The 25,488-nt window shown below is 39.9% G+C and overlaps 1 protein-coding gene across 5 annotated transcripts in view; it reads right to left on the reverse strand.

Moving 5' to 3' along the window:
- Positions 1–25,488, reverse strand: part of LOC100702032 (pinopsin) — a 116,184-nt gene that overhangs the window by 61,336 nt on the left and 29,360 nt on the right. For 4 of the 5 annotated variants that reach the window (XR_003215041.1, XM_025900620.1, XM_003453279.5 and 1 more), the window contains exon 3: positions 10,471–10,704. Coding sequence is in view for 4 of the 5 variants with exons in the window: in XM_025900620.1 (XP_025756405.1) it covers positions 10,471–10,704 (234 nt within the window). In the remaining variant the exon portion in view is untranslated. Of the gene's footprint in view, positions 1–9,053; positions 9,466–10,470; positions 10,705–25,488 lie in introns of those variants that run through there. The other variant, XM_025900622.1, reaches the window with a different exon arrangement.

Genomic DNA, 25,488 nt, shown 5'->3' on the forward strand with positions numbered 1-25,488 from the left:
ACTTATTCCACTACACCTCTATTGCTCAAACTCAAAATAAGGTCAGTACTTCCACACTTTAAACGCTGCATGCTACACTCTGTCCCGCACTTGGTCACACTCGATGATCTGCAGACAGCTGTTGTCACGAACGTCGCACTCGCTTACGTCACTGTCATGAGACGTTCTCGCAAAAAATCACGGTTTTAGTAACGCAGTAACGCAGCGTTCCTACGTGAAAGTAACGGTAATCTAATTACCGTTTTTGCAATAGTAATCCCTTACATTACTCGTTACTTGAAAAAAGTAATCAGATTACAGTAACGCGTTACAAGTAACGCGTTACTGCCCATCTCTGGTTGTTGGTACTTTCAAATAAGGGCGGGACAATATATTAATATCACGTGACTTTCTCTTGTGAGACAGTCATTCTTATATGGATGCTCTAAGAAGATTCCCCTCACTAATCTGATTACTTTATGTCTCCTTATATATTTGCTTTTTCAAATGAGACGACAGCGAATTAATCTTTACAACTATTTTACAGAATAGAAGAAGAAATTCAGACACAGGGGAAACGGTGAACGAATGAGTGAAAGCTTACTCAAGGGCAGCTAAGATGAACTGCCACAATAGTGTAACTGAATCATACACAGACACAACTACCAATCAAAGTTTGGACACACCTTCTCATTCCTTTATTTTCATGACTATTTTTACATTGTAGATTCTCACTGAAGGCATCAAAATTATGAATGAACACATATGTAGTAAACAAAAAAAGTGTGAAATAAATCCAAATATGTTTTATATTTTACATTCTTCAAAATAGCCACCCTTTGCTTTGATGACTGCATTGCACACTCTTGGCATTCTCTCAACGACCTTCATGAGGTTGTCACTTGAAACGGTTTTCCAACAGTCTTGAAGGAGTTCCCAGAGATGCTGAGCACTTGTTGGCCCTTTTGCCTTCACTCTGTGGTCCAGCTCATCCCAAACCATCTTGATTTGGTTTAGGTCAGGTGACTGTGAGCCAGTTTTGTCGTAGCGCTTGATGGTTTTTGCAACTGCACATTACTATTGACTGACTGACCTTCAGTTCTTAAAGTAATGATGTACTGTTGTTTCTCTTTACTTAGCTGATTGGTTCTTGCCATAATATGAATTCTAACAGTTGTCAAATAGTGCTGTCAGCTGTGTACCAACCTGACTTCTGCACAACACAACTGATGATCCCAAACCCATTAAGAAGGCAAGAAACTCCACAAATGAACCCCGATAAGGCACACCTGTGAATTGAAAACCATCTCAGGTGACTAAATCATGAAGCCCATTGATAGAAGGCCAAGGGTTTGTCAACAAAGCAAAAGGTGGCTACTTTGAAGAATCTAAAATATAAGACATATTTAGAGTTATTTATCATTTTTTCTTAGCTTCATAATTCCACATATCTTGCTTCATCTCTTTGATGCTTTCAGTTTGTATCTACAATGTAGAAAGTAGTAAAAATAAAAAAAAAAACATTAAATATGTAGGTTTGTCCAAATTATAGACTGTATATATGTAAGTGTGTGTGTGTGTGTGTGTGTGTGTGTGTGTGTGTGTGTGGTATATATAAAACCACACATATAAAATTAAAAAGTAGCTATTTTGTGTGGATAATAGAATAATATTAATATAAGAGAATAGAAACTTTATTTCAAATTAAATTCTAATTCTAATGAATGGACTCAACTTGAACATCTGTTTTGTAGAATACAAGCAGAGGAAAACAAAGTAAATGTAAAAAAATATCTGTTTCCTGTTACTTACATTGTAGGTGTAGATGAGTGACTGTCTCCACTCACAGTCATGGGTTAAAGTGGGATTCAGCAGGTGTTGCAACCCTGAGACTGGTTGTAGTGGTGGAGCTTTGGGAGAAGAGTCACTCTGAAAAATGTCACAATAATTTCTGTTGCTCTAGTTTTAGTTAAATTGTGGCCAGGTTAACATCCATGATAACTGTTAAAAACCTCAGTGTTGAAACTGGAGCTGGCCTCTCTTCAGTGATGTTAACATTCACTTGTGTCGATGTATTCAGCTGCTGAGTGCCGGTGTTCTGAGAAACCATCCTACTCTGACAAAATGTCCTACCCGTATTATGATTTGACGGTGACTTGCGACTAAACCTAACCCTACCCCTAACCCTAACCCTAACCATAACCATAACCTTAAGAAGTATTGCGGATGGGTGAGAGAAAAAGAAGTTAATTCGGTGTTGGTTTTGTGCGCAGGCGCCGCGTCTGTGCAGAAACATTGGGTAGGATGTTTTTTCAGGTAGGATGGATTCCCAGAACACCGGCCTGTCAACAGAGGTGCTGTGCAAAGTTATGTGTAAGGCTGCAGTCACACTAGAGAAAAGAGTTGGGGGAGACTGCTGTGCTACCGAAAGTTGGCACTTACATGCCATCTGTTTGCAATAACATCACAATTAACTGTGATTAATCTCAAATCTGTTGCAAATCCGTACCTTAGAGCGGGACTCGCCACCTGTGTGCAGAATTCACACATCAAGCACGATACCCTCAGCCATAAATCTGAATGATTTATAAGCAACCAAAGTAGTTTATTTCATTAATAACCTGCATTCTTTTAAGAGCATTGCAAATTTGCAGCTCAAAAATGACAATGCCAGTAATGCACTAACAAAATAACACAGTGAAAGTGCAGGTTTAATGCTGTGCATCTCTCTGACAAGAGCATGGCAGTTTAGATAAAGATTCTGAAGGATGCTGAAGAAGAATCAATATGTTTATGATACAAGGGTGAACTTTTCTCTTAAGATTTACTGAGGAGTGTGTGTGGTTCTTACAACTGAGCAAAGAATGAAGGAGTGGATTTATCCAGAGTTGCTGTATCAAAAACTATTATTTCATGCAACCCTGAAAGCTTCATTTTGTAGCAGCTGACATGTGTGATGTGCAGAAGAAAACAAAACATTATATACTGTCAGACATTTGCAGCTCAGGTTTGTGTGGTTCAGTATTTGATGGAGCAGATCTTTTGCGCCGATCAGCGCAGACTGACTCTGATTAGAACATGTTGGCAGTCTGTCTGTATTTATAAACTAGATGGTGAATGTACTCCGTCTGTAAACCTTCACCAATCTGACTGAGATTGAGATTGGACCGAGACAAGTTGCTTCCCACCAATCGTATTGTGACAAAAGTGGTCACCGAGGCTGAGGGTGCTGCATGCTCGTTGGTTGCCGTGACTACTTGCAATCTACCCCAGACAGGAAAAATCTGAATGACTCACCAACTACTGGCTTTTCTTCACCAGATGGAAATTGCCATCCTATTTATACTCTAGTGTGGCTGAAGCCTAAGCTGGAGGAGGCACTGTTGACGGCACTGTTATATCAATAGGCTACCACTGCATGTGAATATCTAATCTGACAGTAATTTTTAATATTGATTAATATTGTTACTTTGTGGAACTATCATGATAGCATTACACTGTGTGTTACTCAATGATTTCCACCACTATTTCCAACCAAATGTCTACTTTAGTTTGGAGAAACATCTCTAACTGCAGCACGTAGATGGCTGTTTTTCTTAAATATCACAGTTTTGAGTTTTGTGGGTTTCTTTTGGTTTGGAGACCAGATTCTATTCCTAAATTTGGTTTATAGTGTTTTGTGTTTCCATGTGTTCGTGATTTTTATTATTATATTTTATTAATATCTGACCCCTGTTATTGGTTTCCAATTTTATTATTTTTGTCTTTTATCTTTGGTTAGTTATTGGTGAACATAGGTTTATAAGTTCTGCTTTGTATTTCCTTCCTTTTCCCTCAGGCTCGTCTTTGTGTTAGTCTCAATGATTGTCTTTCTGTGTCAAGTTCATATGTTTGAGTCCTTGTCTCTGCTTTAGTGTTTCCTGTTTTATTTTGCTAATCCTTGTCCCGTGTGTTTAGTGTTCAGTTTTAATTTTCCCAGTCTTGTTTTCCCCCAGTGAGTTTTCCTGGTTTGTCTAATCTCCCTGATTACTGGGTGTGCGTTTATAGTCCTTGTCTCATTGTAGCCTTGGTTATATCATCCTATTCAGTGGGAGTTCAGAATTCAGGGTCATGTAGCCTTCAAATTGTTCCAGCAAGCGCTTAGTGGGCAGTTGGAATGTGTGCTGAAAACATACAGAGTTGTTAACTTTGAGAACTATTGTGAGGCTCCACCATTCCTGTAAAAAATGGTCCAATGAAGTGAACGGAGATGACACGACTCTTTCATTTAATAGTTCTGGTATCCCTTATATCCCTGTGAGCCTTACTATAATTGCATTCTTTGATGGGTTATGATTTACCTCCAGTGAAAGGTTGTTTTAAGTTTGAAGCCTGCCTACGAGTCTGCACTGGGGCCCTTATGGTGGCCCCTAGAGACAAAGCACGTACAAACTCCAAAATACGTACAAACGCCAAAACATGTACAAACTCCGAAGCATGTACAAACTCCAAAACACAACGGAAGTGCTCCAGGACGCTAGGGGCAGTGTTGAGCTTTTCTCTGAGCAAAGCACACTGACTGTTAGCTAACACCAGATTTGACTCCACCATAAACCAAGCGTTCATAGTAATTAAAAACAAATCAAACAAACAACAGTTTGCACATTACCTTTCTTATAAAGCGTGGTTGTTCTATCCTTGCAGGTGTTTTCCGCCGGTATCCAACTCCATGTGTTTGCAACAAACTTGCCGTTTATTTTGCAAATCGAGCTCAACACTGCCCCTAGCGTCCTGGAGCACTTCCGTTGTGTTTTGGAGTTTGCGTGTGTTTTGGAGTTTGTATGTGCTTTGTCTCTAGGGGCCACCGTAGGCCCTCGCTCTTCCTTAAATACAACATTAAATAAGTAGTTTGTGTACTCAACCTGCTTCAGTTTAATCAACAATCTCCTGATTTAGAGCCCCTTACAGGTTGGCAAAGTTGCAAAGTGTTGTCTTTTTAAGACTTTCTATTCTTCGACTTAAAAACATATCTCAAACTTTTTTACCACACTGTGACCTCATCTCATGAGAGCCTGTAATCATTTGACTCCTCATTGAACTTCTCACGCACACTATGTCTCAAAACCTTGCTGGGCACGAACAGATGCCGAGGAGAAGAAGAGCAAAATGCCCCAGGACATAACCAAAAAGATCTTTCACGCACTGTGTCTATAAGCAACACGTTTGTCCCTATTGTCAGTATTTCCATAACCTTTAGGTCATCGAAGAGTGAAAGCTAGCGAGGAGATGAAAAAGAAACAAGATGATCAGCACCTCTCTGTAGTGTTGATGCACACTCCCCACTTCCCTCACTTCCCTCAGCTGTCCAAACACCACACTGATGAGGGCTAGAAAGATGGGAGAGAGAAAGATGGAGACAACAAACAAATGCTAGAATATGAAGTAAATTAGGACACAGAGGCATCAAGGTTGAGGTCAGGAGAAAGGTGAAGATAATGACAGATAAATAGATCAAGCATGACAGGGAGATTGAAGGAACAAGATGCACTGACAGAATATTTCAGAGAGAAAGGGCTGTAGAGAACTCAGGAAGGGTCATCTCAGACTGGTTAGAGCAGGTGTGGATGATGAACCCTGTGAACTGAGCGGATACTATATGGGAAGAGGAGGGTCAAAGTTCCAATAAGGAGCTCAACTTTCTCTTAAAAACATCAGACTTTGTCTTGGATTTAATGTTATTCAGTTTTGCTATGACTGAACATGAAAGTAGTTTTTTTCTAAAGGATGGATCTTTATTGTCTGTGTTTGTAAAGGTCCAGCACATTCCAAAAATATGTGGCATTTGTATTGAATAACATCCTTATTGGAAGACTAGATGGAAAATGGATAGACCCAAATAGATAGATTTTAACTGAATTCTCTGTATGACATACATCAAAACATTTGCAGTGCTCTCTCCACAGTTTGAGAAGAGTTAAACTGCAGTCAGTCATTCTTCTATATTACAGAAGAGAGTCTTGTAGTTTAAGGGATTTGTATGAGGTGAGTGAATGGCAGGAAGCTTCTTCGATAGCCATCAGCAGATACCTTCTGCTTCATTTGACATTTGCTTGACTTAATCCAGGAAACTCCCCAGTGTTATGAATTATAATCCAGACCATAGATTGTATTAAAAAAAATCAGAGGGTTGGAGCTGGAAAAACAATGATTCATTCACATAAGAACTTGTGAATAGAATGATATTTTGGGGATTTTATTTTTTTGGCACATCATCAATTCAGCAGAGGCTGATCTTGGTTTATATTGTAAACCAGTCATATCCTCACTCCGAGGTGAAAAGGTGGGAACATTTTGGATGTCCTGCAAATTCAAATTTTTGTGATGTAGAGCGTCACTGACTGAATTCTTCCCAGGAGATCAGCAAAATATTCATAACCAGGAAACAAACCTCTACAGTTGTTTTGAATTTCGAGCCTAGTTGGTCCTTGTTGTCTTTGTTCTTGATTGTTTTAAAATTAACATCAAGAAGTGTGACTTGGTACTTATGGGGCTGGACTGAGGCAATAACACCATTACACATATAATTTACCTTGGCATCATGCATGTTCTCCCTGTGTTTGCGTGGGTTCTCTCCGGGTACTCCAGCTTCCTCCCACAGTCCAAAAACACGCAGTTAGTGGGGTTAGGCTAACTGGAAACTCTAAATTGCCAATAGTGAGTGATTGTGAGTGCGAATGGTTGTCTGTGTCTATGATTAGCCCTGCGACAGACTGCTGACCTGGCCAGGGTGTACCCTGCCTCTCACCCTCAGACAGCTGGGATAGGCTCCAGCGCCCCCTGTGACCCTGAAAAGGATAAGCGGAAGCGAATGGGTGGATGGATGCATGCAATCCCTGTCTTCAATGACAAGGTTAGGTCTTTACGACAACTTATTGTTGGACTAAGATGATGAGGTAAGGACTTCAAACACTGCAATGATCTATTACTTGTTTCAGTCACCATCTTTTCAGTTTTTCAAGTTTAACATTTAAAATGTATGTATTTTGTCTTTGCATTAAAGCGCTGTAACATGTACGAGATGCTACACTAGAGACAGTTCCTGTATATCTTTATTTCGTTTTAGCATATTTTTCCAGGTACACAGCCTGGTGTCATTAGTTCACTTTTTAAAAATGTCTAGTTTTTATTTTTATGTCAGTCAAATAAAATCATACTCAGGTTTTAGTTTTGAAAACGTGACAATTGTGACAATATACAGATATTTTTGGATTGATCTATATATAAAGCAGCGTATTCACGTGTATTCACAAGTTTATTTTCAAGTAGTGATTCAAAAATAAACAGATGATTAAACTTACCCATAATTCCTGTTTTTTAAACCACCCCGGGGGTCTCGGCTGTGAGTGGGGCTGATCGTTGACGGGACAAACCAGCTGATCCTTGTATCTGTACAGCATTTTTAGTCTTCAACTCGCCTCAACTCACAGTTTCCATAGTAATGGGCTGGGAGGAATTGAAGACTGAAAATGACATACAGGACATTTGGTTTCATTCTCTCCCACTTGCTCCCTCCCAGGGGAAGTTGAAGTTGATGACGTGTCGGCTAAAATGTCCCTGTAAGGTCAGTTAGCTGTGGCGGTGGCCTCAGCGTCTGATGTAAAATATAAGGAGAAGAATGCAGTATCTCCAGATGTCAGCAGCATATTGAGTTTGTATGTAGATGTCCAACTCCACAGTAAAAGAAGTCTTGGCAGTAACACAGCAACTTTCCAGTAAGGAAAAGTTTAAACCTGAGAAAAAGTATTGCACTTTGAATGGCTTAGAAATGGTGATAAGATTTACTCTCCAATATACTCGACTGCATATAATTCTCTGTACAGTACATCTCAGGATCTACTGCACAGAGATATCCTGAGAGGGCTAAAGCCTTACATAACATTATGCTTCTCATGGTGCTTCACTTAATAGACCAGAATGAGATGATAAAGATTAGAAAGAAAAAAGAAGTTTTATCAGTCTGCTTCAGTGAGACAGTCTCGCTTATCTTCTCCTATTGTGCTCACTATGATGAACTATGTTTCAGAAACGAACAAAACATCTTAAATCTTGAGTTTAAACGTATTGTTTGCACAGAGAGCTTGAGTTGAGAGAGTACCCTGATAAGAAAGGGTGGAGAATAAAGTAAACTTGAAATCTAGAGTTAACTTTATAACTAATGTGAGCTTAATAAAAAAACTAGGCATTCTGGCGTATCCATTCGTGTGGATGTTACTTTAACATGACCGCTTACCGAATGGGGGAAATCAGAGAGAGGCAACAAATGCAAAACTGCACCAGTGATTGTGGAAAATATTGTTCCATAGCGGGTAGTTTGTTGTGGTTTGCCTCTGTACACCACCACAGTGGATCGTCAAACAATCCAAATGTTCTTGATATGAAGACTGCCAGGTTTAACTCTAAAACTACAAAAATGTAAGTCTTTTTTAAATATAGTTAGTAATTACAAAAGTCAAGTTTTGAAAAAGCCCTGAATTAAAGCTGGAAGTTCAGTCAATCTTAATTATTTGATTCAAACCCCCCTGTACTGGTGTGCAGAGGCAAAACTACAAAAAGTGTATCTTTGTCCAACTACTTATGGAACTGACTCTAAGTGCATCATTAAAACAGCTCTGTCAGAATCTGCTCATTTCAGTAATGACTCACGTAATCTACCAAGAGCAACACAAATTAATCTGTCAGTGCCCAACACTATGAACAAGTGAGCCATCGTGATGCTTTGGAACGTCTCTATAAGTCTATGCCTCAACCATTTATACAACCAATGAATTAAACATTTAAAACTTGAATGTGACTTTAGCACAAACAATAGAAAACACCAGCAAACAAGGCCAAGCCAAGAACCCAGAAATGATCAGCTGACAAAAACATCCTCACCAGTCACATTCGTTGGGGAGTAAACTGTGTCACTGACACGGCTGACACTGCTCAATAAAAAAAGTACTACTGCATCACTGCATCACTCAACAATAACATAGCTGTTTACTGTTAGTCTGTGGGTTTAATAAAATAACACAAAACAACAACAGCTGCATGACAAATGCTGAACTGCTTTTAAGGTTTACTTTGATTATTTATTTGGATGCGAACTTCTTTGTGTGCCATAGTATTTAATAATTTAATATGTACAGCAGAGGTTCTCTGAATGTTGGGCCACTGACACACGGAAAACAAACATTTCTGATCTTTGGTTCTCTTCCCAGTCCTCAGTGTCTTCCGTCTTTCATCCTTTCCCCCTATGTCTTTGGCCCTCCAGTCAAAAGAGTCCGAGCGGAGCCCACGCTGACGCCGGCAAAAGTTTCTCTTTTCCTGTCAGTTCCCAACAGATGAATAGTTATGAGTTTTGTTCTCCTGATTTCACTTAAATTTGGCAAATGTGCTGAATGTGACCACAACTGTAACGGTCCTGAATGCTTCTCAGCCAGTTTTCATACTCTCAGTAATTGGATCCTAAATAAAACAAAATAAAATAAAAACAAACACATTTAGGTTAGAATATATTTCACAGTTTTCTTTTGTTCTTTGGGGTGATGCCATTAGAACTAAGTGATTTTCTATAATTTCATACACCACTGATTGCTGACAGCTTATTTATTGTTTTGGTCACAACAAAACTTTTCATATTGCATCAAAAAGTTGACAAAATCACTGAAGCAGACCAGCTCAGGTATTGACTGTTTAAAAATGGTATTTTGTTAAGCTTTGATGGGTAGTCTCCATGCATTATGTACTTGTTGCTTTGCAAAAAGTAAGCCGGGATAGAAGAGGTTACAGCCGATTGGAACCTCAGCGCAGCACAAATAGAAAACACAGTAAAATGAAATGAGCTATGAGGGTCATATGACATACTGTGGGCTCCGAAGGTGAGCTTTATTAATTCTTCTCACGGGCAACTTAACAGTAATTAAAGTAGAAAAGCAAATAAGACCAAGACAGCAAGCTCCAAATAAGTGCTCCCAGTTAAGATAATAACACCCAAAGGGTCTCATCATATTGTCTAACCTGAGCGTGGGCCAAGATTAAATGAGATCTTTTACAATTTTAATGACGAACACCTGAGGAAACGTGTACTTGCACGACACTGCAAATACCCCCCTGTGATGTGACAAACAGACACGTAAGCACTCGGTTTTCATTAGCTGATCACAACGTCTATTATTTATTTTACTGTTGACACCAAGAGTTGGCAGAGTTCGTCAAATATGTTAAAAAAAAAGGTAGATTCAAAGACCTTCTTATTCAACATGCACACACAAGTACATAATTTAGTTTATTCAGTGTCAAGAAGCCACTGACTCACCTGACAGGAATAGAGAACAAGGAGTAATTTCTATTATTTTAATCCACCTTGAAATAATCACTCGCCTCAGTGGGCAGGAAGACCTCCGGCTGCCACTTTCTGACAGCGAAATAGAAAAAGGTACTGACCCCAGCCTCAGCCCTCCCCCCTCTTACCTGTTTATTCATGAAGACGTAGATGACTGGGTTGATGACCGTGCTCGTTTTGGCGAGGACTGAGGGGATGATGCTCGCCTCCGGTGTGACCAAGCCCGGTGGGCCGAAGGTGGCCAGTAGGGCCATGATGCCATAAGGCAGCCAGCATATTAGGTAGCACATCACCATAATCACCACCATGAATAGCACGCGCTGCTCACGTTTCCTGCTCATCGACGCATTGATCCCGCTCACCTGGAGACAATCGGAGAAAAGACGAGGAAAAGAAACCTTAATAAGCCGGCGATCTCCTGTGATGAGACGTTGTGGTCAGACATTTTCCCTCCTTTTGCTGTTGGAAGAGGAGGATAAAATGCTCACTATATAGTCAATACATCTACTTCTGGGTTTCATTTTGGTAACATAGGCCTACATTCCCATCTGTAATAAGATTACGCTCAGCGAGTTAAAGCAATTGATTGACATTTTGGGAAAATTAACTTACCAGTGTCTTTACATAGAGTTAAATTAGAAGGTCAGTACTCTTCTTAGGCCTCTTTGTTAATATAATTATAGCCAGCAGTCACTGAGATAAGTTTAACTGAACTTACGTAGCAGAGAGTCTCTTTGCTGGGAGCTGCACAGTTGTCTGCCTAATAATAAACCAAGTGCATCATTCTTATAAGTGAGCATAAGAAGTTCTGGGAGGCATATTCTTTTTTTCCTTTGCACAACCTTGGTTTGTATCCTGTGCTAGTTTGAATTTCTGCAAAAGGTCAATCAGCATATGTCCCAAAAATGTCAAATTGTAATATGTAAACACTACTAAAACTGACAGATAACTTTGAGTTAATTAGTAATTTCTGTGCAAAGATAAATGACAGTGTCGACTACATTTACGACTACATTTTTATGACCTGATGAAAGTCTTTGATAGAAATCTTGCATATTTCTCAGATTTCAGAAAGTTTGTTGGTTTTTTTTACTGAAAATTGTAAAAATAAATAAATGAAATACAAAGAAGAATCAAGTTTGAATAAACTGAAGTTTTTTGTTTGTTAAAATATCAAAGTATCGTGTTGAATCTAGCAAGTATAATGCATCCTCCCGCACGTACACGCACGCACTTGACAAGCATCTTCGCGCTCGCCAAACCCAAACTGTCCAGATTTGTTTTGCTACCCGATGGCCACATGTCTGCTGCTGTCACTCAGTTTCATGGCCGCGGAGACGCACTCTGGCAGGGAGCCTCTTTTAAGAAAGACTCCAGCAGTGTTGGGATTTTTTTTTTGTTTTTTGTTTTGACACACATACACACACTAGTAAAAAAAAGATGATGTAAACATTCAAAAATCTGATCACACTCTAATATCCTTTAACCCTCACTCCAGATTTGCAGCTATATTATTTTACTATGAATTTCATTGCTGCTGATACTCTGTGTTTTATTCTCGGTGTACGGCCTGAACATGTTTATGTATGCTGTGAGGGTTTAAACAATATGGCGAAGCATGATTAGCATTATTCAGGCAGGCTGTAAACTCACATTCTCGTGGACTCCCTGGGCCGTCGCTCATTCGCCATTTGTATTCACATATACACATCAGTATAGAAGTACAGTATGCTTTCACCAGACAGGTGTGCTTACACATCTGCAACAATATACATCTAAACAAGACGGCTGCGAATGTGCCTGTTTGGACCGTCTTCATCGAAAACACAATTTGCCTGAAAGAAAGGCTTTGTAATTCGTGAAACAATGGGTCGATATTTTTAAGAAGGGAAAACAAGCTTTGCATTTTTATTGCAGCAGACAGACGTCAATGCTGCTGTTCAATATAGCACCATCGCCAGCTGATTTGAATAGTTGTGGTCTGCAAGATGATGGAAAACACTGTGTGGCTGATTTTCTTTTAAACAAACAGGACGCTATATATTAAAAATAGAGTTAAAGATTAGCTTTTATTTGGGGTATTTCAAATTATTTTGTTACTTACAAAACTGCCATACTGACATACCTGTACTTTCCATTACTTTTATCAGTGTTTAGTATAGTATTTTCAAAGCCCGATCAAGTGAAAACTAACAAAAACATGGCATATAGAGAAAAAGAGCAATACTATTTTGTGCTATTAGATTTTCAATACTGCATCTTCAATGCAATTTTGATCCCTTAATGATTTCGCGTCCAAATCAAACTTTTGAGTGTTTTCTTTTCTTCTCGCTGTGAAGTGGTTTCACATCAGATTTGGTATGCTTGTCTATCTTCTCCTTTTACTAACAAGCCATGGATCGCTGCTTTGGTATTTTGACTCAAGTGTTGAAAGGAGATAAAAAACATTCTCACAGGACTCCAAACTTTCCCACTTAGCTCTAAAACCCCGTCCGCTTGCTTACACACCTACACTGCTTCGTTCCCACCTCTGACGGTCTGTGGCTGCTCATTTCTGTCTCCCTTTGTTCTTGCATACGAGCACACTCAGACATGTACGCCTGAAGCCTGTATACGCTCACAGACTGGTTGGGATTTGGAGCTGATGCTTTGCAGTTGATATCATTAAATAGCATTGTCTGCATTTGTGTTGCTTTTTGAGTGTAATAACGCCCATTATACTTAAGCCATAAGAAGCCATCATGGTTTTGTTCACAAGTCTTCCTTTGCAAACAAAGTATTCTCTATTTACTTTATATTGATAATTTATTAATGCCTTAAACCTGCTTGTTATATGGTAAACTTGTTCATTTTATTAGGTACACCTATTCACACCTGTTTTACACCGCTGTGTAAAACTAGCTCACATTAGAGTCAAACTGTTGCCTGTGTAGTTTTGATTTGGAAAGGTTATAGGTCATATTTTGCCACATTGCTTACTTGAATACACACATTTTTGCATTTTTACTGTCTTGTCTTGTGTATTTGGACATTTTTTCGGCTTGACTTGTAGTTTCACTCTGTTTCCACTTTTTCACTTTGTCAGCGCTGCAAAATAGGTGGCTAATAGCTTCAATCTTGGCTCTGATTAAATAAATGAAGTGCCAGAGATCACAGGAAAATTGAGGAAATGAAGAGTAAGTGTAGAATGATTGCAATCAAAGACTGAGTGGCTTTTGAAAGAAGCTGACTGACAAATTGACTGCCCTTACAGAGAACTGGTTCATATGCTAAACAGCGATCCCCAAAGCCGTGGAATTAATCTTTATATTTTGAGTCCATGTGACGGCCCAGATTGTTACAGCCTTTTGTCAAAATGTTGATGAGTACAAGCTTTATAATGAGCCTCAAAATAATAGATGGCTTCTGATGAAGGGCAACATGATGTTGATATAAGGAGGCAGTCAGTGAAACAAGAACATTTGCTTCTTTTCTTTTCGCTCGGCATCATGACAGTTGGAAATAGAGCTGTAGATTAATGGCAACGGTCCAGTGTGGTATTGATATTTAACAGCATATAGCTAGACAGGTGGGAAAGAAAGGAGAGATATTCTTGTCCAGGAAGAATATCTTTACAGCCTTTGTCAACCTAATTAAATATCTCATGGCTAATTTTCCTCTGTGATGGCAGAAGGAGCGCTGTCTCCTTATGCGTCCCTGGTGGCTGTCGCTTATTCACACAAATCATCTGGCCAGCGAGCCGTGATGTTAACGCTAGATTTCTAAGCAAACTAAAAGGAACTGCAGGGCACATGAAACAACTTTTTGCTTTCATCATCTGTAAATCATCTTTGTAAATGAAAGGAAAAAAAACTTGAGCACAAATGATTTCCCTAATGCCTTTTTTTAAACTTATCAACTTAAAACGCAAATATAGCAAACACAGGACATCTCAGTTTGAAGAGGATACAATTATGAAACCAGAGTGTAACATTTGAGTGGATACTATGTAAAGCATCTTATACAGTCAATGAGTACTGTTATTTGCATTCAGTGTGAACAGTGAATCAGATGTGACTGACCAATACCTATAACCAATGAGAGCAGTAGTTAATCAGTTAATCAGACCTCACACAGAGGTTGCAGATCAAAAAACACTCATGAATTATCATTTAAATTTTTATCTACAGTCACAGTAAAAAGAAGGAAAAAACACTCTTTCAATACTCAGTTTTCACATATCAGGATATAATAAACAATTCTCATCTGATCCTCAGCAGGATTTAAAATTAGACAGATATAACCCCTGATGATCATCAACACGTGATATTTGTATTTATTTAACAAAAACTAACAAAATGTCGACGCAATGTCTGAAATGTTTCTACAAGAATTAAGATGGTAGGTAGCAGCCAGGTGCTGAAAATCAAATGCACTTGATGAACTGATCATCAGCAAGTGTGAGCTCCTCCGTGAAAGCAGAGGTTTTGTCAGTTTACTGGTCTGGAGGATTCAGCTGTGTGTTAACACAATGCCAAGAAGGAAATACATCAACAATGATCTCTGAGAAGAGATTGGTCTTGTCAGTAAATCCAGGAAAGGCCATTTCCAAACAATTTGAAGAAACTCTGCAGTGGGAAAGATTATTCACAAGTGGACAATATTCAGGACAGCTGCCGGTCTTCCAAGGAGATCAGAACTGTGAAACTGCAAGAGCTACGTTTCAGAATCTACAGGCCTCATTTTGGATGTTAAATGGTAAATTTCATGACAGTACAATTAGAAAAAGACTGTTTAAGTATGAAGTATGACTTGTTTGGAAAGGTTGCGAGGAGGAAGTCTTTTCTATCTTAAAAAGTTCAGAAGCGAATTTGTGTCTGAACAAGGACTTCTGGGACAATAGACCTCTTCTTTACAAAGCTGCACATAAACTGTGCATATGAACATTCCCTGCACAAATGAGTGATTCATCAATATTTTCATATTTGAATTTGTTCATACTTTGTGAACAAATTTTGAACATCTCAAACTATGTGTGTGGACAAATTGTGAAGGTCTGTCTGCCTTAAGAAATTGAACTCTTCTCTCTTAGGAGATTGGGTCATACAACAGGACAATGATCCCAAGCACAGCAGCAAATTCACAACAAAATTTTAAAAAAAGAAAAGAAAAGACTCAAGATGTTATAATTTTTCTAATATAATGACAAGAAAAACTGGCCATCAGATTAGACAACACTCATACTGGCTATGCTGGTAAGCAACACATGGTAATTTGTTGGGTCAGTTGAGGAACCTTCTTAAGCTCATCAATATAAATGATAATATGATAATACAGAAATATTAACACTATATGCAAAAAATAAGATGTGGCCTTTTGTGTAGTCATCCCAATCTGCAGCCCTTTGTTTGGTCAACAATGCTGTTTACACAGTCATTTCATTCTAATCAGAGCTTTTCACTCATCTGCCAAATTTTGATTCACTTCTTGCATTTGCTCTCTATTGATGCTGTATGACTGAATATCTTCTAAAGTAAATCTGTGTTATGATTAGCATTGAAGCTTTGAAGCCCGGTGTATTGTGTGCCAAAAATCAGGGATGTCCTTGTTGAATTCTTTCTGTTGAATTCTCAGAGAGTGAAAGTTTTTTGATCAGAGAAGACAAACATGCTAAATTATTAGAAGTGCTGGCATCGCTGTAGCTGGGCTCAGCAGCAGAAGAAGCTGTTGTGTGCATGCAAACTGCTGAGTAGAAAAAGGCCAAAACCAACAAACTCAGGAATTCACGCCTAGAAGATGGATTCAGACAGACTGTTAAGAGTAAGAAAACAACAGTGTGATACACCGCCAGTGAAGCTGCCGACAATGAAAAAGCAGTGCGATATGTAGTATGTTAGGAAATGAAAAGAAAAAGTGTCTGTATTGTACCATGTCTGGATAGCATTTACAAACAAACACACATCCCATATCTAACAGTGGTATTATACACAAAATCTTTACTTTTAACCAAGACGTTACTGTGCTTTCATGCAAAATTTAAAAAAAAGAAGAAGCTATTTTTTATCTTCCATGGCTTACTACTTGGTTTACTATGTGCAGTTACTTATATTATGTAAATATGGCAGTATGCACAATAGAGAATACCTGTTTTGTGGAGTTAACTTTATTATACCTGCCTCTACATATGTATCCATATGTGTGCATCCCGCTGAACAGACAAAACAGACTTTGTCAATTAAGTAACTAAGTTGACATTAGAGCCTGTTTTCAGTACATCTCAGCTATGTTCTGTTTTTCTGTGGGGGAACATATTCGCTCTTTTGGGTCACACTGACATCAGTAGGCAGAGAGATATATTCTAATATCAATGTGCCACATGCAAAAAGATGAAGACGGTGTGCGAAGTGAGGAAGACACGCAAAATAGATTGTTACTTGTGATATATGATAGTTAATGCTTTACTGTCATTTAGCCATTCACACATCATGTTCACAAAAAGATCTTCAAATGAGTGAATGGTAGAACCTGTTCCTTCTCATGTCATTATAAACCACTGGGCAAAAACACAAAAACAAGTGAACACATAATGAGGTGGAACACGATGTACTTTCATAGAAAAATAACCTTCTTTCTTCTGCTCAGTGTAGAGCGATCATTCCAAAACAAGAGGAGTGATGACCAGGTCACAGCAGCACGAATCATTAGCCTTTTGTAAGATTCAGGCATATTTCTATTGTTTAGCGGCAGTGATCGTCATAACGACAATCAGTTCAAAGGGAGAACAACAATAAATCACCAAACTAATGAAGGAAAATGGAAATCAATACCAAGTACAAATATGCCAATGTGTCAGCATAGTGAAAGTTAACCAGGTAGCCAGGATGTGAACTGCTTTTAAGAGTGTAACTCAAGATCACGAGACATAGAAAATGTTAGTCCTCCTTACGAGCACCTTAAATGGGTGACCTGAGGTCAAAAGCTCGAGCTTCCTGTAGTGTAGATTAGGGTTAGCTCAAATAAGAAATGATCAAGTGTTTGCCTGACTCCTCACTGAGATCTTACAGGCCTTTTTAATGTCCAGGTATGACACAAATTTAGGTTTCCTAACCAAATGATTAAAACTTCTGCAAGAGGGAGTCAAAAATGAATCTTCCACAGAAAGAAATGTGACAATTTAGAGGTATCATCAATACGGGATTCAAAACTCAAAACAAAAATTGTAGATCTAAAATATAAGAGGTAAAAAAAATTTTTTAAACCCCATTAAAAGTGATTTAGTGGCGACTTTCTGAAATTATTGATCAGATCTTTTGTTTCTGACGCAACAACCAAATCAAATCTTCTGCAAACTCTCTAATGGCTCTGTCATCGTGGTTGCTGCAACACTGATTTGTGCTGATGTAATAACCAGGGGAGACACAGCAACCTTGAGGGCAACCAGTGGGTAAGTAAAGCAGTTTTGAGAGAACATCATTAAGTCGCACACTCTCTAACCTGCTGGTTAAAAAGTGGTTAAAAAGTCAGTTATCCACCCAGTTAAGGCGAAATCAAAACCAAGTTCAAAGCAATAATTGAGGCTCTCTGTGAGCAGGAATGACTGGGGTGGTATTGAGCGCTGAAGAAAAATCAATAAGTAAGAATCTGGAATAAGGTTTGTGGCCCTCAAGATGCAAATTGTAAGGGCTCTAGCTGTTCCAGCAACGGCATTAAAGTAATGGTTTTATAGCCAAAGAAATCAAAGCTGGAGTTGGTGCAGTGGTTAGCAAGATGTTTCTGGGTTTGAATCTGCTTGTCAGCAGCGAGTTGTTTGTGTGGACTTTCCATGTTCTCCTTGTGCTTGTGTGGGTTTTCTCAGCGCTCCAGTTAGTCTTCCAGTCCAAAGACGTGAATGTCATGTTAGCATGTGATTCTAGGTCTGCTGTAGGTATGCATGTGAGTGTGAATGGTTGTCTGTCTCTGTGTGAGCCCTGCGATGGTATGTATTGACACTATACCCAGCTCTCACCCAAAAATGCCAGCTGGGATAGGCTCCAGCCCTCAGCAACCCCAGCTGGATAAGTGGATGAGATGAATGGATGAATTGATGGATGGATGTCAAAGCTAAAGGCCTGAAACTTAGGAGATTACTTTTGACATTGGGGACAATAATGGAATGTTTCCAGAGCTCGGGGACCTTCTGCAGCTTAAGGGATTGTGCAAAAATATACTTTAAGATATCACACAGCTGCTCTCCATAGTTTTTCAGTTCCTGGCCACAGATGCTGGTATGACCTAGACTCTTGTGTGTGTTGGGGGGGGAGCTTTTATATAATTCACGACTACAATAGAATAATGGTTACCAAATCTGTCCATCCATTTTCTACCACTTATGCAATTCAGGGTAAGGGGCAAGTTGAATCCTATCCCAGCTGCCATACAGTACAAGGTACCCTGTGGTGAGGTATAACCTGACAGGCTGCTAGTCTATCATAAGGCTAACACAGAGAGGCAGAAAAGCAGACAGAAAGAAATCCAGAGTACCCAGAGAGAGAGAGTCTACACAGGTACAGGGAGAATATGCAAAATGACTGAAAGGCCTCAGTCAGCTGATGGTTTTGAACCCAGTGAGGTTACAGTGTTAACCACGATGCCATCATGCCAACCTTGATTTTTTCAATAATATATATTTTTTCATTGTCATTCAGGCACTTTTATATTAACATAGCTTTAATGTGTTTGGTAAGTTATTGTTTACTTCTTTAAAAAAGGTGTGCTGTCACAACTTTCAATTCAGTTTTATTTATACGGCACCAAATCACAACAACAGTCGCCTCAAAGCGCTTCATATTGTACGGTAGACCCCACAATAATACATACAGAGAAAAATCCAACAATCACATGACCCCCTATGAGCAAGCACTTTTGCATCAGCGGGAAGGAAAAACTCCCTTTTAACATACAAAGACTCATGTGGAAGATGTTGTATCATTCATTATCAGCAGAGTTCTGCTGAAACACTGACAAGAAGAGCACTTGAAACATTGCTGAAGGGCAGAAGACATGTCCTCACTTCAAGACGTCGACCTTCTTTTTCCATCTTCGTCTCCCTCCTCTCAGCTGAGATCCATACACAGGAAAAAGGTGTCACGCATGTGTATGTATCTATGATTGGAGAATCGCAACCATCGCCTAGACCTTGTACTTTTTACAGTGCAATTAAAATCAGCCAATTTTAAATTTGGAGCATTATAAGCGATAGACCAGAGTTTCTGTGTCACTTTAAAAATAATATCAGAGGCAGATTAAGCCCTGAGGTGAATGTCGTCAAAGGTATCAAATATTTGGGACAACTCTGAAATCAAGCTGTCCTGATAAAGCTGGAGGGGATGAACATCTACTGGTCTAATATTCTACTATTTCAAGGTGAAAGTAGTAGAACATACAGAGCTTGGAAAACTTGGGGATGATTTTCACTTCAAACCAATATTTCAGCAGCATGGCTGCAGAAGGTGTTGCAGTGGTCAAGGTGGGGGATGATTAAAGTTTCAGTAAAGAGCAGGGCAGAGCTGGGATGAGGAGAGATGGATTGGAGATGGAGGAGATTTGATGGATTTGGGGGAGAGACATCCCCATGCTCCAGTTGCCGCTGCTATGTGGGCTTTGTATGACAGTTCCTTGTCTAGAAGCAAGTCAGGACTCCTGCAGGGCTCAGACAGGAGTCATTATAGTACTGTCAGTGGTGATGGAAGAGTCTGGAGGGGAAAAGCTCGGTACACTCCATCCTATCCATTTTTTAGTGCTAGCTTTCAAGGAGAATATTTCACAACCTGTTGTTTGCTTATTTTGGTAGTCTATACACCGCACGCATTGAATTACACATTGGCAAACTTGATGTGGAGATATTAAAAGCTTTGGATGCTTTACAAGCAGAAGATTATCCTCTGTTCTTGCTTCATTCAGCAGTGCCCGAGTGGCACACATTTATCTTCATTCCTAAATAATTTTATGTTTTTTTTCAATCAAGGCAAATTAGTTTGTTTTCCAGGACATGTTGACTCAATTGGATCGGTCTGTTTCCGTTGCCGTGCAGACTGGGCCACAAATGAGCACTTGACACGAGGAAAGATTAGGTCACCAGATTAAATATTTCAATTTAAAAGAAAAACATCTTATCTAAAACTCAAATATTGTCTTCTATGGATAAAATAAAAAGTCTGCACAATATCGTTTTTTCATGACTCTGTTTCCGAGTCAGACTTTATACTCGTCTTTGATACTTGATGGTTTTAGCTCAGCTTTGACTGCTTTGACTTTTTAATCTTCAACCATTAGTTAAACTCCTTTCACTGATTATATATCAGCTGCTTTCACTGATTCCACCTCATACACCATCTCATCTTATTTGACACTTCAAACATTTAAACACTGGAGCTTCATTCTGTGCTGTAAACACATCTGAAGCGTTCAGAACTCCCACTTTGACTTCACCTTTCGACTTCCTTCACTTTTTATTTTCTGACTGTCAGCTCTGCTATATTACACACATTTTCTTCAGAGTAAAATAAAGCAAAAGGCTGCATTCAAAAGTTTGACAACAAAGTCCCGCATTGTACCAAATTAACTTCCAAATCTGTATTTCTGTCACGATATCCTGTCATGGTTTAGAAATGAATTTTTCAGGTTTCAGTACCAGATAATCCCGATTTGGAGGCATGTGGCAAAAGGAAAACAAACAGCAGGTTATTTCAAAGCATGCATGAAAAACTCTGAAAATTATGGGCTTGCGTGTAATAAGGAGGGTGCAACTTCAAGCACGGTAGCCATTTGTGTATTTCTGTGCCTTATGACACACTGATGGGATTAGCTGCTTTTTTTTACAGCACTGTAATCTAATAGACAAATGAGCCAAGATCACAGTTGCTTTCTTAATTAACCAGTTGCGTGTCAGGATATAGATTATCATGTAGATGTAAGAGTATGTTTTATTGCTAAAAAATTGGGAGCTTGGTGGTCATGTATAGGTTAAGTCTGATGCCAGGTGAGATGGTATGTCTCTTGTGCCCCCGGCATTAGGGTAAGTCACCTCCAGCATGTCCCAAACAAACATAAAACTGGTCTGCAGGTTGATGGAGGAGAGAATTTGATAATCATCTTGGCGCAGTGCTCAAGGAAGGCAGAAATAAATCAACAAGGGAACAGAAGAGTCATTGCACTTAACATTTCTTATCAGCTCTCCGCTCTAATTTTGTTTCTCACAACTTCTTGTGTTCAGATATTCCTCGTCTCTCTCTTGCAGTATTAAATGATAGGCTCCCTTTCTGTCCATTCACTGATATTTACAATTGTGTCCTAACTAACAGAGTTACAAATAGAAAATAAAATCTTGTTCATAATGACTTCTGGTGACCGAGAATTTCCCCACGCTTATACCAGATGCTTCCAACTCCTCTGTCGCCCTACACATGCAACAGTACTTGCATACCCTAAATGTTCTTAATTAATCCACATAATCAGTTAATTTGGAGTCTTCTGGCTGGCTAACTTGATCACACGGATGGAGGTGGTTGGCAGACTGGCTTCTGAAGCCCTGGGAGGCCCTAGACAGCCAGTATACCTCCTGTGCCTTCCCCAGCTGCTGCTGCTTTCCTTCACACCCGCCAGCACAGCAGCAGCAGCAGCAGACACTAGCTATTAGCTTGGGAGATTGGAAGCGGTGCAGCAATGGAAAGCAAGCAGTGTGAGCAAGACATCGGGGTGAAAACAGGCAGAGGAAGATGGAGGCGAAGAGGATAGAGTGAGATAACGTGGAGAGAGGTTGTTTGAGAGGTAAACGTATGGTGGTGGTGGAGGTGGTGGCCAGGGGTGGATGGGTTCAGCAGGGAGAAATGAGAAAGGAGTGAATTTCTCAGAGGGGTTGAAATGAAGGGATAGAAGGAGGAGCTGCATGCAGGTAGATTTATAGCTGAGTTCTCCTCCTGTGAGTGCAATTTTAAAGCCAAATTAGCAGAGACTAAAGTGCTGCCGTTGATGAGGCTTCCCCCTCCGCTGCCCTCGTCTTTCTGTCCTCATTATGGGCTGGCATTGTGGGAGCTATAAACAGCAGGTGATGTTGGTAGAGCTTTGCCAGCTCTACCAAGCCAGAGAAAAATTTGTGGCCGCTCCATGTTTGACTCGCTGATTGCGCAAACATGTGCTCATCCTTTAGAGACGAGGCTGTCACGCAGGTGCAAATAACCCTCCCTGACCCTTCTTTGAGTGCACACACCCTCAGAGACCCTCTGGGAAACCGAGACCTAAGCCAGATCGCTCAAAATAATTAGTGTCTAGCATGCCTGAATGCACCCCAGAACGCACTGTCAACACCTGGAAGAAAACTCAGGAGAGAGTTGAGCTGCAACAGCTTTGCAAAGCTACACCTCCTCAGCCAGAAAGGAAAGATTAGAAGCAATTTTCTGAAGTGCTTTACTCCACATCTCCCACTGTCTTTCAAAGAAACCATTTTTTTACACTCTCAAGTCTGTAAGATAGCCACTCTAAAAAAGAAAATGAAATAGTGCAAGTCAAAAACTTACGTCGTGACTTTTGAGTGTGAGTCTATGTGGAGACATGCGTGCTTGTTGCAGGGGTTCCTCTTCTAACGTTCATTTAATGAGTTGCAATTTGAACCCCTAATGCCACAGCTCAACTCACCCTCACAAACGCAGCGATTCCTCGTAGCTTTCGATCGTATCATTTATTAAACGCAAGCGTATCACGTGTCACTACCAGAACTCTCAACTTCTGGATGATCAGGGCCAACTGGGATTGTAAATGTAATAAAAGCGGCTCACTGGGTTCAGGCACCATCGTTATATTGAAAATCTACACATTAAACAGTTAAATCTTGTCGGTATTTGTTCGGAAAATTCCCTCATATGACTTGTGTTCAGCCCCCGTTGGCGGGATTCTGACAGTTAAAACTGCACCACGATATCAAAGCAAAGTCAAAATGCTGGCACCAGAACATGAACACTTCAGAAAGATACATCCTCACCAATCTAATCACACTTTTTCGCCCTTCCATCATATCCCCACTGTGCCAGAGGGGGGAGGGAAAGCGCAGTGACTGAAACAAGACGTGAAACTAATGCAGAGAGTCACATGAAAACACATCAGTGATCGTACGAGACATTTCTCTTCTTAAAGCAAATGCTTGATGTTGGCGAGAGAGGGGAAATGGTTCTTGCAGCCAATCAGCTGTGCATAACTCCAGTCTTATGCTGACAATTTTTTTTTCTGTGCATGTGTGTGTGTGTGTGTGTGGCTTCTACACTCACTCAGATGTACATACATAATGTACAAAAATATACACTCAGACTCATCCGTGTATGTACTCTGCAAATATAACCTCAAGAACTTCACAAAGATGTTCCAGCATTTGAAAACAAAAATATAAAGCAGATCTATCTGAAATATAGTTTTATATTTAAACACACACCTGGTTGCAGAAACCAGAGTGTACGCACACACAAACACAGATATACACACATAGACAAAACCCAGGAGGGGAAAAGACATAAGCGCAGCACTTTCGAATGGCTTGTTTTGCCTCAGCATTTCAGCTCCTGAGTCGGCCCGGGTGTTCTGCCAACACAGTTGTTGGCTGCTAAACATGATTGATCGCAGGATTTGTGTCTGCTGCATTAGTCCTGTACACCACCAGTCTCCCGTGGCCTGCCAAACACTACGCCCGCCTGTCGCCCCATCAAAGGGTCTCTCTCAGCAAGAATCCCTAACGCTCCACTGAGTCACTTTACAAACACTCGCTGCTGCCTTTTCTCATCCCTCCACCCGCACCCCCTCAGCCGTCACATCGAGGTGTCTGTACGGTCGCGCAAAAAAGAATGATTGTAACTTGAATTGAATCGGGGGGAGTCGAGTAAATCTGCCGAGCGCAGGGGAACGAGCATCGCCAGCCGCTTTGTCGGACAAACAACTTTTTAAGCGTGGAAATCAGAATCGCATTGAAGATGACGTTCTGTCTGGCTGCTGCAGAAATTCAGGAAATTCAGATGTGGTAAATGGATGGGAGCTGCATGCGTGCGTATGCTGAAGTGGAGGGCATTCATTTTCATTCAGAGTAATAACACTGTGAGAACCAAAAGGAGAGCAGAGCACTGTACCAGAGATGTAGAATTGAGTTGTTGAATTGTATACCTAAAGGGCTTTTTTCACTGTTAGATTGCTTTTGGTAATGTCTGGAGATCCTGCCTCATGTCCTGTTTCCTGCAGCTCTAAATGGACTTTAAATTGGAGGGGGGGGGGTCAAGTGACTGATGCTTCCTTGATGTCAAAAGTCTTTATAGAGCTCACTAGCTACAGAAAATGAAATGATTCATATCTGCTGGGAGTGAGGAAGGTGTCAAAGACACATTTATAGCAGTTCATGCACATGCCTTCCACGCCAAACACAAATGACATTTTTGACATTAAAAATGCCGTAAATCCAGCTCCTGAAATCTTTAGCTTAGATCTCGTTGTAAATTGAAGAAAAGAAAAAAGAAATTGGATTTAAGGTGGAAATCTACAGGGAAATTGTCACTTCAATGAACTAAATTGGACGCTTGAAGGCTTTTATTTGTGACAGGCATTGTGAAAGACCGAGTGTTTTATTGCAATTCATTTGATGGGTCTGTCTGTGTGTCGATAGCTTGCTAGCTCAATCAAATTGACTCACAAGTGTAGCGGCAACAACACGAGAACTGACAAAAAGACAGGTTTAAAACTGCTTCACTCAGAACTTTGCATTCACATTTGGAAGGGTGGCAAACAATCGCTGTTGGCGATGGCTAAACCAAACTGTGGTATGAAATGAATGAATTACAATGAAAGGCAACAATCTAGCATGTGATAGACATGGCTGGCTTCACCAGTGCGGGCCTGAAATTGTTTGTTACATCTATATCCAGACACATTTTCCCAGATGCACATCAGGACCTTGCAATAACAGGAAGTTTGAAGTTTCAAAGAGGCATCTTTAAAGAAGTCCAGTTCCCTTCAGTGGTCGTACCCTTTATTTATGCAATAAACATAATGTGTTTTCTGCATCAAGGCAATAGTATTCAAACAGTAATAGGTTACTTATCCAATTTTTTAAGGACTCTTTCAATGAGATTTTGAACCAATAAGGGATGCTGATGGGGAATTAC

The sequence above is a fragment of the Oreochromis niloticus genome, linkage group LG18 (genome assembly GCF_001858045.2).
Source record: "Oreochromis niloticus isolate F11D_XX linkage group LG18, O_niloticus_UMD_NMBU, whole genome shotgun sequence".
NCBI lineage: Eukaryota > Metazoa > Chordata > Actinopteri > Cichliformes > Cichlidae > Oreochromis > Oreochromis niloticus.